Source organism: Octopus bimaculoides, chromosome 26 (assembly GCF_046866305.1).
Source record: "Octopus bimaculoides isolate indiv1 chromosome 26, ASM4686630v1, whole genome shotgun sequence".
Lineage (NCBI taxonomy): Eukaryota > Metazoa > Mollusca > Cephalopoda > Octopoda > Octopodidae > Octopus > Octopus bimaculoides.
In genome coordinates this window covers 24,186,253-24,203,752 of record NC_142953.1, presented here as the reverse complement: position 1 = coordinate 24,203,752, position 17,500 = coordinate 24,186,253, and the positions used below count along the sequence as shown (strand labels likewise).

The 17,500-nt window shown below is 33.7% G+C and overlaps 1 protein-coding gene across 26 annotated transcripts in view; it reads right to left on the bottom strand.

Annotated features, from left to right (window-relative positions):
- Positions 1–8,043: 8,043 nt before the first annotated feature.
- The window catches only part of LOC106883622 (calmodulin-binding transcription activator 2), an 859,097-nt gene continuing 849,640 nt past the window's right edge, over positions 8,044–17,500 (bottom strand). For 11 of the 26 annotated variants that reach the window (XM_089342567.1, XM_089342573.1, XM_089342569.1 and 8 more), the window contains 2 exons: positions 16,875–16,952; positions 8,044–8,401 (listed from right to left, as the gene is read on the bottom strand). In XM_089342567.1, coding sequence (XP_089198693.1) covers positions 8,194–8,401; positions 16,875–16,952 — 286 coding nt within the window. In that variant the 3' untranslated portion in view covers positions 8,044–8,193. Of the gene's footprint in view, positions 8,402–13,466; positions 13,582–16,874; positions 16,953–17,500 lie in introns of all 26 variants that reach the window. The other 15 variants (XM_089342578.1, XM_089342583.1, XM_089342580.1 and 12 more) reach the window with 2 other exon arrangements.

Genomic DNA, 17,500 nt, shown 5'->3' with positions numbered 1-17,500 from the left:
CTAAACATAATGAGCATATTACATAAATTTGAAACGAGAAATTGCTTTATTGTAATGGAAGATTATGCTAGGCTGATATCCTGCCACACACACACACACACACACACACACACACACACACACGCACACACACACACTCAATAGCATGCAAGTCAAACATACATACATTCACATACACATGAACACACATTTACACAAGAGTATGCAAACTAGATACACACACATATACACACACAGAAGCATGGAAGCTAAACACACAAACACACACACATTCACACAAAAGTACGCACGCTAAACACACGCATTCACACCCACCTGTAGAGGAAATGAATACCCAGAAACGATGTGTGTGAACTTTGCTGTTGGTCTCAGAATTGAGTTTATAACAAAATGGTTTTCCACATTTAAAACTAGGAAGATATCTAAATTTAAAAAAAAAGGTAACCACAAAAAACAACAAACAATTTATCAAGCTTAAATGATATCTTCATAAAAAAACAGATCTGTTTGTTTAATATCTCTTCTTTCATTTCTCTAAAGTTTAATATTTTCTTTTTTTAGAATTAGTGCAACTGAATGGATTCTTCAAGTGTTTGGAAGAAGTAAAAATGGTAAAGACTGAAGGCGTTGCTGGGAATAAGAAAAGGGCTTTGCATCAGAGGAATACCCCCGAGAAAATGGTTGAGTGGAATAGAGAAAGTTATAGGAGTTGTTTGGGAATATAATTGGGTCATTTCAGTTCAGCTTTGATTGGCTTTTAATTATGTACGTGTACATAAAAAATTAATTGGGAAAATAAACACACGCATATTACAAACACACACTCACATACACATGAACGATGTGTTTGAAATTTATAAAAAAGAAGAAATGTACTCAATACAGAAGTATATGTATAGAGTAATTATCTATAATGGTTAAATTACACATTGTTGTTATTCTGATTTTTGAATATTGTTCATCACATTTTTTCTTTCTTTTTCTCTCTCTTTCTTTCAGAGTATAGTATGTGTATAATGTGTATGTGACTGTATATTTTATATATATATATATATATATATATATGTTTGCATCTGTGATATATGTATTGGATTTAATCGGTGAATTCATTTTGTTATTCACCGTAAATTGTATAACAATGAAAGCACTGAAACCATGCATGGATAGATAGTCTCCCGTGAATATTTAGGTTTGATTTAGAATTTGAATGTCATTGGTGGGTTGTTGTGACATGCATTGAGAAGTGGCAGATAGAGAATTGGCTGATAATGATTGGAAAAATGGCAGGGAAACGGCAAAAGTATAATAGCAGAAGCTTGGCACAAACTCACACAAAACCTCTGTGTGTGTACACATACATACACATATATGCACAAATGCATATATATATATATATATATATATATATATAAATATGTGTGTATTTGTATGCTTATGTTTGCACATTTATGTGAAATAGATGTCTAAATTAGAGATAGAAGATAAATATCCTTAAAAAAGTAAAACAAAGCAGAGAATTTGACAAAAATGTTATTTACAATGTTGGTAAGACAACAAATATATATATATATATATATATATATATATATATATATATATATATATATATATATGTATATATATATATATATATATATATATATATATATATATATATATATATATATATATATATATATATATATATTTATATATATATATATATATATATATATATATATATTTATATATATATATATATATATATATATTTATATATATATATATATATATATATATATATATATATATATATATTTATATATATATATATATATATATATATATATATATATATATATATATATATATATATATTTATATATATATATATATATATATATATATATATATATATATATTTATATATATATATATATATATATATATATATATTTATATATATATATATATATATATATATATATATATATATATATATATATATATATATATATATAGAGAGAGAGAGAGAGAGAGAGTATCTTTTAATCTCATTCTTCTGATGCACATGCACTCAGATATATACACACATATATATGAATATATATACATATACAGACATAAATATTCACACACACACATATAAACATCTCACCTCCACCCCCATGATACATGCACCCACAAAATGTTTTTATAAAGATGTCGCTTTAGGTCTGTCAAATAAGGAATGATGATCATTTCAGAAAAATGTTTTGTCAAGTGAAACATTATCAAGTTATGAAACACTGTACTATCATCATCATCATCATCATCATCATAATAAACGATAACAGAGCTATGATAATGATAATAGTGATGATGATGTCAACACCCCACAGAACAGCACAAGGCTGGAATCTGGGAGAGGGCGTAATTGATTTACTTGGCGAAAGTAGTAATTGTGAAACATCCCTTAGGGGCAGAGATAACTGTAATAAATCAAACGGTGCATGTTGTATGGTATTTGATATCCCTATGTGTGTGTGTGTGTGTGTGTGTACATAGATACGTACATACATACACACGCACACACACACATACACACACACACACACACACACACACACACACACACACATTCATACATAATGTAAAAGAATAGGAATTTGGAATCCAGGCAAGTACCTTATTAGCACTCTGATATAATCCAGATTTGGCTAAGCACATTGAATAAGGAACATGCAATCGTTTGTGATAAATAATTACACAGTACCCCACCCAATAGGTATTTCCTGAGTTTGCTTCATTGGATTTTGTAGAGCAGACAGAGTCTATCATGAAGACATCGTAAAGAAAATTTGTTTATCAAAGAATTATTTTCATCAAAGGATACTTGTCCAGTAGAAACATGTATTGGATTGGAATTTAATGAGAAAAATTCTTTAATAAATACATTTTGAAGATATATAATTCTCCATTCTTCTATATGATAGAAAGCAACATCAATAATATTTGAAAGTAAAGGGATGTAACTAAATACAAGGTATTTTTATTTTAGTTAGTTCCTCTGCTGTAATAATAATAATAATAATAATAATAATACCCTACAATCTAGGTGTATTGCAAAAGTCAGCATTACTTGGAACTACATGCATACTGCATAAAGTACTGTCTGTCTGAGGTCCTTGTTGTAACTTGACGAATAGTGCTAGCCCACTTCAGTCAACAACCTTACGATATTGTATACTGTGTGACGTCTATAATAATAATAATAATGCTAATAATAATAATAATGATAATAATAATAATCCTTTCTACTATAGGCACACGGCCTGAAATTTGTGTGTGTGTGTGTGGGGGGGGATTAGTCGATTACATCGACACCAGTGTTCAACTGGTACTTATTTTTTCAACCCTGAAAGGACGAAAAGCAAAGTTGACCTCAGTGGAATTTCACTTGTCGTGCTAAGACAAAAACTATCGACCTCTGTACTTGACTGGTACTTTATTTCATTTTACCCCGCAAAAGAATGAAAGGCAAAGTTGATTTCTGTGAGATTTGAATTGAGGGCATAAAGTGCCAGAATAAATATCCAAAGCGCATTTTGTTCGACACTCACACGCTAAGCATTTTTCCCGCCGCCTTAATAATGATAATGATAATAACAACAATAATAATAATAATAATAATAATCTTTGTTCTCATTGTTTATAATTACTGCAAAAACGATGGGGGGAAAGGCCATACTGAATTATGACTCATTGATTTAAAACAATATCTAAAATTATTGATCCGACTGAAGTGAATGTGTACAACATTAGGTGAAAGTGTTCAAATAAATTCAATTTTTAAATTACACAAAAAAAAGAATGAAAAAATATGTAATAAACATGAAATTTTAGCAAATAAAAAGAAACAAATGTAAGGGAAGTAACTCTCATAACAAAATTTTACAAGGGAGAGAACTCTTACACATTCAATTTTTTTTTCTCCATATTTTTCTGTATTTTTGCACGTGTCAGATCTAGACGCCATTTTAACCTGTACAATTATGGAAAGAAAAAAATAATTTAAAAAAAAAAAAGGAAAAGAAAAAGTTATCCTTCCTGCTTTAAACATCATCCATCCAAATTGAAACACAGGCATAAATAAATACACTCATACACTCACGCAGTTAGTATTTTAGCCATGCTCAAATAATTTCCAGAAAGGTTATTTTAAACATAAACATAATAATAATAATAATAATAATAATAATAATAAGTATGATGATGATGATGATGATGGCGATAATTTCTAACATGCCAGAAAGAGAACAGCTGATTTTTATCAACCCCCCCAGCATGTAACTGGTTCTTTATGTTTTTTCGACCCTGGAAGGCTTTAAAAGCATTCTTACTCTTGGTGGGCTTCGAACTGCTCAGACTATCTTTGCCTTTCAACCTTCTGAGAGCGAATTAATAATAATAATAATAATAATAATAACAATAACAATAATAATAATAATGGTTTCAAATTTTGGCACAAGGCCAGCAATTTCGGATTGGTGGGGTGGGGGGGACTAAGTCAATTACACTGATCCCCAGTGTGTAACTGGTACTTATTTTCTCAACCCTGAAAGGATGAAAGGCAAAGTTGACCTTGATGGAATTTGAACTCAAAATGTAAAGACAGTTGAAGTGCTCAGAATTTTGCCTGCCGCAGTAACGCATCTGCCAGCCTGCCGTCTTAAATAATAATAATAATAATAATAATAATAATAATAGTAATGACAACAATAATAAGCAAGGCTATTTCTGATCATAGAAAGTATCAGATTACATGTTGAGAGCAGATAATTTTAAAACAGAATCCATTACATGGCAAAAAGATATTTTACTGTTTCTGTTTGGAAAAATCTAATTTATAAACTGTTGTTTAAAGATATTGTTTAATTACTGAAAATATGGTCATTAATTATATGATATTTAGTATAATTAACTGCCATATTTTCCAGTAATTAAACAATATGGACTGGGTTTAGGAAATGCAAAATCTAATTAGAACTTTTCCATGTTGAATGTCCTCGGTACTCAGAAAGTTAACCTGATTCTATAGTTATCTTTTAGAGAAGAGGGAAGGCAGTAAGTATGACCCCTTTATGGGGGCTTCCAAGACTGGAATGTGGTGGTGGGAAGAAGATATCCTCCAACCAGATGCCTAGCCCAAAGACTCTGATAAATTTCAGTCTATAACCAATCACCCAGGTTGTTGATTAGTCATAAATCAACTTTAATCAAGTAGATCTATAACCACATACTATCACTCTTCTGTTTAAAGGTAGAGTGTATCTAGGACTACATTATCCAATGTATCCAACGTTTTTTAAAAGGATGTAATTTGAGGAAGATTTGGCTGCTATTTCTGGCAAGTTAAGCAACGAATAGAAGCTAGGGTGCAAGCTCGAATATTTTTCTGATAAATTTTATCAATACAAGATTATATAGAAGAAAATGAGTAAATTATATAGAAGGAAGTGAAGTTATACGCATTACCTTACACAAGAGTACTGCCCATGCAGGAGCATTTCATCAAGTCACACCAATGCCATCATTTAACAACAAACCAATATTTTCTCAGTCACTTCATTTAACAATTTTCAAATATTATTTCAATACTATTTCCTCAATAACTATACTAAGTCTTTTTTAGATTTCCTTCTAGAATAACCTCCCTCAATAATTTCTGTATCAACCACCATCTTTGATCTCTAGGATTGTTTCTGAAATGCAGTGCTCCAATAACTGCCAGGAAACACAGAGTCAATTAATTTTTATAATTAAACATTTTAATTAATCACTTCGCAAGTCATTCAATTTAATCATCATCCATATTATAACTAAAACTAAATCTTAGATTCTGATAATCCGAATCTAAAATCTAGCTTTAATCCACACTCAGGAATGTTACACTCATGTCCCATTTAATCCTTGGTAGGAAGGGAAAGTATGAATGACACAACATCACAATTTCTCTGGCTCAATACCCAGTCAATCTGAAATCGATTTGCCAATGAAATGTTAATCTGTTAAGAACATCTTTTTTTGCAATTAGATTTTTTTTCTCTCTGTCCGATGGATAAAGATGTCAGTTGGTAATTGACATCCTTTTTAACTCAAATAAACAAATTTACATTTGTGGCTTTTTTTTTTTCTTGTCATCAAGGTACAAAAAGGGGGAGGAAAAAATGCCAACAAGAATGATATGTAATAATAGCGAGAGGAAACAACAACACTTGCCAGTCTCCATTTCTTGTGTTCTGTGTTTAAATGCAAACTGTCTCTTGTATGTAACAAATTTTGTGAATTTTTTTTAGAAAGTTTAGTTTATCAAATTGATCATTTAATTAGTAACATGAAAAAATAAATAAACGAATTAAAAAAAAAATGACAATAAAAAAATGCAAAAAAATTTTAAAATATGTTCTTCATCTCTTTTTTTTTCTTTCTTTTTTTTGCATTCGTGTATTTTTCTTTTTTCCTCTTTATTCAAATGGAATTCATTTTGAAAGAGATTTCAATGTAGATGTGTCCTGATGCCAAATGATAATGATAATAATAATAATAATAATAATAATAATAATAATAATAATAATAATTCCTTTTGACTAGGCACAAGGCTCTTTTTTGTAAAGTGTGGGGACAGCGACCCCCAGTTATTGTAATGGCGCTTATTTTATCAACCCTGTAAGGATGAAAGGCAAAGAAAACCCTTGCGATAAATACAATTAGAATAAATATAATAATAACGAACAGGGTGATGATGATGCTGATGATGACGGTGGTGATGATTTAATAATATTAATAAAAAAAAACAAACAAGCAACAACAATAATAATAACAACAACAACAAAAAAATTGCCCACCTGCCCACCCCTGTACCCCACACCGAAATATGGTTGTTGCTTAAAAACCAAAAAAAAAAAAAAAAAAAGTTCTTTGTTGCTATGTTTGCATAGCACCATAATTACACCTTATAAACATGACTGAGTCTTCTTGGAAACTGGGATAAAAAAAAAAAACAAAAAACAAAAAGTGAGTTTTTCAGGGAAATGTCTTTTTTTTCCATTTTTCTTCCTTTTCTTCAGTAAGAAAAAAAACAACAGAAAATGAAGAGACAGAGAGCGAGGGGTGGGTTAAGCAAGAGAGGGTGGGGAGAGGTAGGAAATTACCTCACCCCTCCCTTCCGCCTTGCCCTTTACCACTGGTTGAATTCCTTATTTATCATAAGTCTCCCCATTGCAGAGACCCTTCGTTTTACATCTTAATCCAGCACAACTGATACACATATATTATTATTATTATTATATAATGCCCTGGGCCTCTCATATAAAATGTAAAAATGGTGAATTATGAGACAGGATGTCGTGTTTATCTTACATTTCTCATTACAAAGATGCTTTTTCTCCCTTTCTTTTTTGTTGTAGCCATATTATTATTATTATTATCATTATTATTATTGTTATTATTACTAGATCTTGTTGTTTTTGTTTTGCTTTGAAGTAGTTTAATTTGTTGCCAATATAGCTACAGTTTCTGCCGCCGAAACAGCTAATAAGAACGACAAAATCCAGAACAAGCAGGAGAGAAAGCAAGGCAGAGAAGGAAACAGGGAGGGAGAAAGAGAGGAAAACAGAGAGAGAGAGAGTATATATATATATATATATATATATATATATATATATAGTGTGTGTGTGCCTGTGTGTAAGTAAATGGCCAAAACAAACTTCACCAGTTGCTATATTTTCTGTAGCTATGTACAAGTGTGTATGTAAGTATGTATGTATGTATTCATATGCATAAATGTGTATATGTGTGTGTGTGTGTGTGTGTATGTGTATGTGTGCATACATGCACACAAAACACATATACACACAGACATGCATATACACACAGATACATATATACACACATACACACACATATATATGTGAGTGTATCATCTTATTCTTGTCTGAATTTGACTGCGTTTGTCATCAATTCTGTCTTTTTATTGTTGTCTTCCTCATCATTTCACTCTTCTTTCTGTTTCTTCTTCATCTCTTTTTCTTGCTCTTCCTCTTCACTCTTACTCCCCCCTCCTCTGCCTCTTCTTCTTCTTCCTCCGCCTCTTCCTCTTCTTCTTTTTTTTTCTCTTTTGTTTACAATTAAGTTATGTACACACTGCAGACTTTACAGGTCACCTCAAGTCCTTCAAGTTGTCGTGGAGGTGGTGTTGGTGTTGGTGGCGCTGGTGCTGGTACTGGCTGTAGTTTGATCTCTCTCTTCAGACGTTGCTAACACATGGGCTTTCTGTTCCTCTATCTGACCCTCGATGTCTGACGTCAAGGGACTCACATCAACGTCGACTACATCACCGTCGGCAGTTTGGACTTCTCCGTTGTTTAGGTCGGATGGTGAACTGAAGAATCAGAAACAATACAAAGCGGTTATATAACAGGGGAGGAAAAAAAACTGCTCAAAATCTATTGCAAAAAATCAATAAATATTGGATATTGATGTAAAATAGAAAAATAATTATTAAAACCAAAAAAACATGAAAAGCTAAAATGAAGAAGTGAAGAAAATATTTACTTTTGAATATGTAAAGTTCATATTTTTCAATAATTTTAGAAAAGGAAAACAATTAATTGACACAGGTGTGGCTGTCTGGTAAGAAGCTTGTTTCTCAACCACATGGTTCTCGGTTCAGTGTCACTGCATGGCACCTTGGGCAAGTGTTTTCTACTATAGCCTCAGGCTGACTGAAGCCGTCAGAGTGAATTTAGTAGACAGAAACAGAAAGTGTGTGTGTCTCTGTGTTGCCCTCTACCACTTAACAACTAGTCTTGATGTGTTGACATCTCTATAACTTAACAGTTTGGCAAAAGAGACTGATAGAATAAGCATTAGGCTTTAAAAGAAAAAAAGGACTGGTAGTGGGTGGTGTCGATTCATTGACTAATAATTCTCCAAGGTGGTGCCCCAGCGTGGCCACAGTCAAATGATTGAAACAAGTAAAAAGATAAACGATAACAGTTAATTAGAATTAATAATTAAGTCAAAATCCTTCGTTAAAGATGTTTAGAAATGGATGTAAGAGTTTCTACACTTTTATTTGGTCTGCTAGAAACATCAGTCAAATCATACTGCAACATCTATAAAAAGGAAGGACACATCAGGTAATGTAGTCCAAGATATACTAATTCTAATAGAAATAAAAAGCAAAGATGGGGTCGTCATCATCATTTAATGCTAGTTTTCTATGCTGGCATGGGTTGGGCAGGATACGATGAGCCACAAGTCTGCTTTGGCATAATTTCTATGACTGGTTGCCCTTCTTAATGTCAACCACTTTACAGTGTGCATTTTCCCCCTAATATACAGACATTAAAGGGGTTGGCAAGTAACATGCAAATTTTTGCTCAGTCAACAACCATGACAGATATTTTGTTGAGAAAAAATATTGAAAATTCTGGTACCTTTTTAATGATACCAGTATGTAGTGTGGCTGGCTGGCTGGTTGGATGGATGGACGGAACTAGCAGGTCCAGTCTGACTTTTGGTGGTTGACAGAACAGCTGCAACCAGTGAATATTTGCCACTATTTTTGTTAAGAGTTCAATATCAGGAGATGTTGAACTGATGATAATCTACCCAATGTCCTTCCATACAATCCATCTACCAAATTTCTACTCACAAGGCTTTGGTCAACCCAAGGTTAAAGAGAAAATGTTTGCTAGAAGGTGCTGTGCAGTAGGATCAAACCTAGAAACAGGTGGTTGTGAAGTAAACTGCTTGACAATGCTTTCTGTCCTCAAGGAGCACAAAGTTTTGATAGAAAAGCCACTGACATTTTCTGCTATGATTCCCATGGATTTATGGACAGAAGTTCTAAATGTTTGGTAAACTGACCTAAAATGCTGCAAAAGAGTAGCACCAACGAGGATATCTTAATATAAAACACATGCATAAATATCAAGAATCATCAAGAGAGAAAGTGACTGAAATGGGAAGTTGTGATGAACATGCCTTTCTTAGTGATGGTAGTGAAGTGACTGTAGATGAAGAAAAAAAAGTAGGTTACAGACTCAATAGGATTTGAATCTGTCACTCACTGCACTGTTGTGTCAGCCAAAAAAGGTGTCACCACTCAACCCCTTTATTAATGCAGGTCTCTTGCTCATGGAATAATTGTTCTGATAACTTTGAGAGGAATGATTTTCTGATGTCACACATAATAATACTATTGGAGATATCTACTTTACTCCCAGTTGTCCATCAGAGAGATTTTGAATTCCAGCTCTGCTATCCGAAGGAACCCACCTCAGTTACACAATGCTCCTACATCAACCATAAAGACAACTGTACTTCTTCAGGGCACTCAAAGACAGTCCTACCAAGACCATCCAGCTTATGTTATACCTCTTTCTAACACTTTGGGGTGAAGTTGATTTTTTAAAAAATAGCTTTATCAGAAAAGAAAGATAAGGACTGATGAGCTGAGTGCAAGGGGCCAAATTTGGTGAGGGAATAGGGTGAACAAGTGCATTAGCCTTGGATAGGAAACCTTTTTACAACTGAGCCCTGTAGTGGTGGTTAACTAGGAGACAGATTATGGAGGAACAGTGAGAACTTTGTGGAAGATTCAATTAAAAAAGAGAGCACTGGAAAATCAGGACAAAATATTGACAATGGCCATGTCACATTGACTGCACCAGTTCTTGTCCAATCACCAAAGTTAAGCAATGTTGAGCCTTGTTAGTACTTAGATGGGTGACTAGTTGGGAAACCAAGGTGCTGTAAGCATCTCCCTTTAAGGGTAGATGTGGCTGTGTCATAAGAAGTTTGCTTCACAACCACATAGTTCTGGGTTCAATTGCTGTGTGTAGCATCTTGGGTATGTCTTCTGCTAAAGCTGAGATTGACCAAAGCCTTGTGAGTGGATTTGGTAGATAGAAGCTGACAGAAGCCCATTGTATCTATGTGTATGTGTTTGACCCCTACCACTGGTTGACAACCAGTGTAGGTTTGTTTATGTCCCTGAATCTTAGCAAAAGAGACCAATAGAATAAGTACCAGGCTTGAAACAAAAAGAACTGGGTTTGGTTTGTTCAACTAAACCCATCAAGGTGGTGCTGCAGCATGGCTGCAATCCAACAAGTGAAACAAGTAAAAGATGAAAGATAAAAGAAGGTCTTTGAGAGCCGGAGCTGGAGACAGCTGCGGCATTTGTTGAAGTTTGGCAAATGGGGAAGAGAAGAGAGAGGAAGCAGCAATGCATGCATTAGAATGCGACATAAATGATGTGCATAGTTGCAATGGGAGTGAGATTGACATGCCGGGGTGGGGGGATTGGTTGTGGAAAGAGCCAAGGAAAACGAGAGAAACACATAAAAAAGAATATTACAACATTGAGAGCAAAAATAATAAAAACAACAACAGCTAAAAGAGTGGAATAAAGAGAGAAGCATATATAGATGTACTAGGACATTAGGGGTGTGTGTGTGTGTGTGTGTGTATACATACACATGCACATAAATGTATGTAAATATATATGCATTCATATATATGTGGGTGTATATATGTGTGTTTATATATATATATATATATATATATATATACACACACACACACACACACACATGCATATGCACACACGTGTATACACACACACTTTAAATCTTGTCCCTCTTGTTTTGTCTTCTTTTTTCACTCATTACTTCATGTGTGTGTATGTATATGTACGTATATATAAATGTATATATATATATATATATATATATATATATATATATATATATGCACGTATGTGCATTCCAATGTGTGTATATATGTATATACACACATATATATATATATATATATATATATATATATAAATATATATATTGATATGGGTGTATATACATATGTAGGTGAGTGTATATGTGTGTGTTGGGCCTCTAACTCCTTATGAAATAATAGGTACAGCACTGTGAAAAACACCAGGATTTGGACAATTTAAGCCTGACAAAGGTAATTGATGTCCAAGTGTGAACCCAACCAATTCCTTCTCGAGAGAGAAAGAATTAGGGAAGAGGAATGAAATGCAAAGTGGACCCCAGAGGAATTTGAACTCACACACATGTATATGTCAAAGTATCAAAGTTTCCTTTGAGAGAGAAGCACCATTTGTTGTAGCTACTTGACTGCACCCCACTATAAAAAAGTCACGTGCCCTCACCTCTCTGCTAGTTTTGCAGCTATGCTGAGGTAACACTTTCTGTCATATCATTCTATAACTGATCCAGTTAAGACCTATCTCATGACTTTGTGACAGACCCTGTTAGTTTTGGCATCTGGTCTGCTTCCTGTTTGTAAGGAAGTCTTGAAAAAGTATCTGGAGTTGTGAAGCTAAAGCCTGTTCATATGATTTTTAAGCAAATTATTAGAAAGCCCTCAGGGCATCAGGTTTCAGTTTAGGAACATCTCATCTATGATTGATATCACATCTTCCTCCTTTATGCCGATGTAATCAATAATTACTGGTGTCTATAGAGACCAGTACGTATCTGCATATGTCCTACTGGCGAGGTGAAAACACTTCTAAATTCTTTTCTACTCTAGGCACAAGGCCCGAAATTTTTGAGGAGGGGGCCAATCGATTAGATCGACTCCAATACGCAACTGGTACTTAATTTATTGACCTCAAAAGAATGAAAGGCAAAGTCGACTTCGGCAGAATCTGAACTCAGAATGTACTTCTAAATTGGTCCATCAATGTTTCATATACTGCTTTGGAGTCTGCAGTCCATGAATTATCTTCTTGGCATGAGGACCTCTTATTCTGTATTAAACCAGAGCTGAACATCTTGAAAATTTGCCAAAGATTTTAAAGGGTTCACCTTTATATTTCCTTCAATCCAAGTTTCTTTTTCTGCTCTTGCCTTTTTAGGAAAGTCTTTAATTTTATTTTCTATTTCTGGGAGTGGTCTTTTTTTTTTGTGAAGATATTTTTCAGTCCTTCAGTTGACCATTTAAGCGATATGAAGTTTTTATTTTACACCACGCAACAATTTGGGTTTTTGCCTGGAAATTATATTTTTGTGTATCCCAGCTTCTCAGTTTGGGTCAAATTTAATTAATTTATTTATTTGGATGTGTGTGTGCATGTACATATATATTTCATGAAGGACTAATGTCCCAAAAGTTAGGGCTCCTTCCCTTCCTTCATTTAAGTATTAGACAAAGAAAACTTTTGTTATATCTTGTCCTGTGCTGTCTTTTTCCTTTTTATTTATTACATTTACAACATATATCTGTGTGTATATATATATATATATATATATATATATATATATATATATATATATATATATATATATACATGTGTGTACATATACGTGTATGCAAACGTGTGTGTGTGTGTGTGTGTGTGTCTTGTGCATAGGTGCATGTGTGTATGTGTGTTTATATGCCAAGTGCAAGATGACCAGAATTACTACCTGTCCAAATGTTGCAGCAGCTGCTGCTGCCGCTGCAACATTCGGTGGTGCAGCTCCTGCAGCAGTGAGGTTATTAGCACTGACCTGATGGGAACGGATTAGTTTCCATAGTTCTCTGCACCAGGCAGATGGAAGGCAGGAAGCAAAGAAAGTGAGACACATTTTAGGTTAAACAGAAACATTTATCACATAACACTACGACTAGCAAATATCATAAGATAGATAGATAGATAGATAGATAGATAGATAGATAGATAGATGTTGCATTATATATATATTCCTCCTACTAACATGAAATGAAAACTTCTTATGATAGCATGAAATTATAACATTATCACTAAAGTTTTAGCCATGATTAGCACAAGCGAAACTGGTAGACTATGTAAATATATTATTTCATAAAATGTGAATATATATATATGTATATATTTTGTCCGACATAAAATTTCTGTACATTTTGTTTGTTTTTATGTTTTTTACTACAATTCACCATGTAGGAAAAATGTTTTTACTGGACCTTTTCACTATATGTGTGTGTGTGTGTGTGTGTGTGTGTGTGTGTGTGTATATATATATATATATATATAAATATAAATACACATACACACATATACTTGTGTATGTGTATGTATGTATATATATCGATCTATATGTGTGTGTATATAAATCCATTTACAAATGTGTGCATATATATATATATACTTGTATGTAAGTGTGTATATATATATACTTGTGTGTAAGTGTGTGTATATATATATATATATATATATATATATATAGATCTATTTACAAATGTTTGTGTGTGTGTATGTATATATATATATATATAACATTTTGATGATGACCACAAGTGTGAAACTAGTTGTTACAATGTCTTCTATAGAAAATATGAGACAAATATATATCTACACATTTCAGTGTATATCATATATCAACATTATTCTCCCCATCACTTAATGTCCATTTCTCATGCTGCTATGATTTGGAGAGGCTGCCACATTTGGGGTTCAGCATAATTTTGAGTGGGCTGCTCATTTAGATGGTTCAGAAGGCTACATCTTAGTCACAGGATTCCTACTGAAGACACAAGGCCTAAGATTTTGGGGGAGGGGACTAGTCAATTACATCAACCCCAGTGTTTCACTGGTACTTAATTTATCAACCCCAAAAGGAAGAAAGGTAAAGTCGACCTCGGTGGAATTTGAACTCAGAACATAGCAACAGTGAAATACTACTAAGCACTTCATCCAACATGCTAATGATTCTGCCATCTCGCCTTCTTCAATAATAATAATAATAATAATAATAATAATAATAATAATAATAATAATAATCTTATAACATTAATTCTATGGTTAGAGCTAATCATCCTCACTCCTTTAACTTAGACTCCTATTTAGCAACTCCACCTTACCCCTACCCCCTCTCTTCTGCCTTCCATGCTATGTTCCTTTTGTCTTATATATTTGATGTCCAGTGAATCTATGCTTGTCGTTACACCAATAGCATCACCAATGTCCATGGTACACCAAGTGTCTCCTTTTCATCTTCTAAAGATAATTTGTCATCACACATGATTAATTACTATCTAATCCTATCACATGAAGATAATGGAGTAACGGAGCTTCATAATTCACCTCTCCCTCTTCCTCATCACTATCAGTATTTGCTACATTATGTCAAGATGGAATGGTCAGGCAGTGCCATGTGTGAATGACATTAACATCCTAAGATACAGTCCAAACACTTCACTTCACTTCTACTCCTCTGTTCCTCACTGTTCTTTGTTTTAGACCATGACCACCTCAGAGTAATTCATCTGAGTCAATGAAGGAGCTGCTACAGGATTGTCGGATCTGCAAGACATAGCAGCCAAACTATTCTGTCTTGAACAAGAAAGGACACATATAGTAGATAGACTATATAGGGAAAAACAGAGAAGCTGGTCATGGTTGCATCATGTTTGATTGTAGGTCTGATACCTGACATGTCTATCAGTTTAGTCATGTCTGTTGTCTGTAGAAACCAGGGGCCTCCACATAGAAAACCCAACACATCTTGCATCATTACACATTTGTTGATTTTGGTGAGTTTCATTACTATGGAGTACAGTGTTACCTGTACATACTGCCGCCTCAGCATACAATCTCATAAACTATCACCTGTACTTATTAGTATCTGAGCACACAATTATTATTTTGCAAGAAGCAGAATTCCTTCTGGGTTTTTCCTGGGTCAGCCATGTTCTGAACTTCTTCTAGCCAAAGCCCTTAAACCAAAGACATTACCTAATGCTGTCCCCTAATTTGTTAACTTTTCAAAACCATAGCAACAGTCTAATACAATGGTTCTCAACCTTTTTAATATCCAGGTCAGATTCCAAACCTGTATTTTTTTAGGGAGCCATACCAGAAAAAGTAAAACACAAGTCAATTAAAAAAAAGTTTATCATATTTATAGAGGGAGGACTGCCAGGGGACACTGAAAGGATGCTTGAGGGCCATGTGCATCCCTCAAAGCCACGATTGAGGAGTTTGTGTTACATAAAGAAGTTTCAATGTTTTGGTTGTGTCTGGGGAGAGTCATCCTCTTTTCGTGCCTCATAATTTAACACACTCACCGGTAAAATTATTTCTAAATTTTTACTAATTTTCCTAAAATCTTCGTTGCATCTTGCAACTTTTTCAATAGTCAAAACTATTGAAAAGGTTGCAAGACGTAATGGAAATTTTAGAAAAATAAAAGAGAAATAAGTGGAAATTTTACTGGTGAGTGTGTTAAATTATAAAGGCACCAAAAGAGAATGACTCTCCCCAGACACAACAAAATATGCTTCAACACATGAACTCACATAAAGAATCTTGCAAACCAAATCCCAAAACGAAATTTCAATGTTTCTATTTCTATTTATTTGGCTCCCTCCTCTCTGCTTCTGTGTCTATCTTTCTACCTTTGTCACTCAGAATGACAAACAGACAAATTCACCTCTTTCTTCATGTGTTACTATCTTAACCATTATTAGTCCTAACTGCTATATAATCCACTGTTATAAACTACTTTCTTTTCCTTCTCTAGTAAAGACCTTTATTAGAAACTCGGTCGCCAATGACCATCCTGACAATCCAGCCACATACACTTGTCTTGCTTTACTTCTCAGTTCATATTAATACATCTAAATTAATCTACCTTCACCTAAATTGCCTTCCTACATCAGTAAATGTGTGTGTACATGTGTGTGTGTGTATATATATATATATATATATATATATATATATATACATTAGTCCATGGGTCTGTATTAGTATTAGTCTACTTCAACACAAAACAAACAATAAACAAAACAAACAAAAGAACAATGATCTGACTAGAACCACAAGGAACGGAGATGAAGAAGTAATTAATTTTTACCTTTCGTTTGCTTCATTGACTAATTGAGATAGTTGGCTGCCATCCAACTCCTCAGGCTGCTTCCGTTGATAATGGCTCCTGGTTGGAAGAAGAGGAGAAAGAAAATTAAACAATGATAAAATAATATAAATAAAAAGAAGAGTAAAACAGGATATGTGAAAGTAAACACACCAGGTTGATACTGTTGTTAAGTAACCCTCATCAATTCTGCCCCAACGGATCTCTTTTATGAAGGCAACCAACCAAAAAGTAATGCGTGACCCCATAGGTCTTCGAAACTTGTTTGTCAGTTTCATCTGTTGATAGTTAGTGAGGCCATCCTAGAGCAATCAGGGCATGTTGGATCTCGTTTTCTATACACACTTTTCATACAAGTTCAAAAAGTGTCAGTTGGTAACTGCAGTGGAGACTGATAAACTAGAAATAAGACTTGGTTCTTTGCAACCCCATCAAATCAGAGCAGTTAGAAAGCAACCTAACAAAGAATCACCTTCATCATCATCACCGTCGTCGTCATAGTTTTAACGTCCAGTTCTCTATGCCTGCATGAGTCAGATGGAATTCCTTGAGGCAGATATTCTATGGCCATATGCCCTTCTTGTCACCAACCTCTTTACAGAATGTAC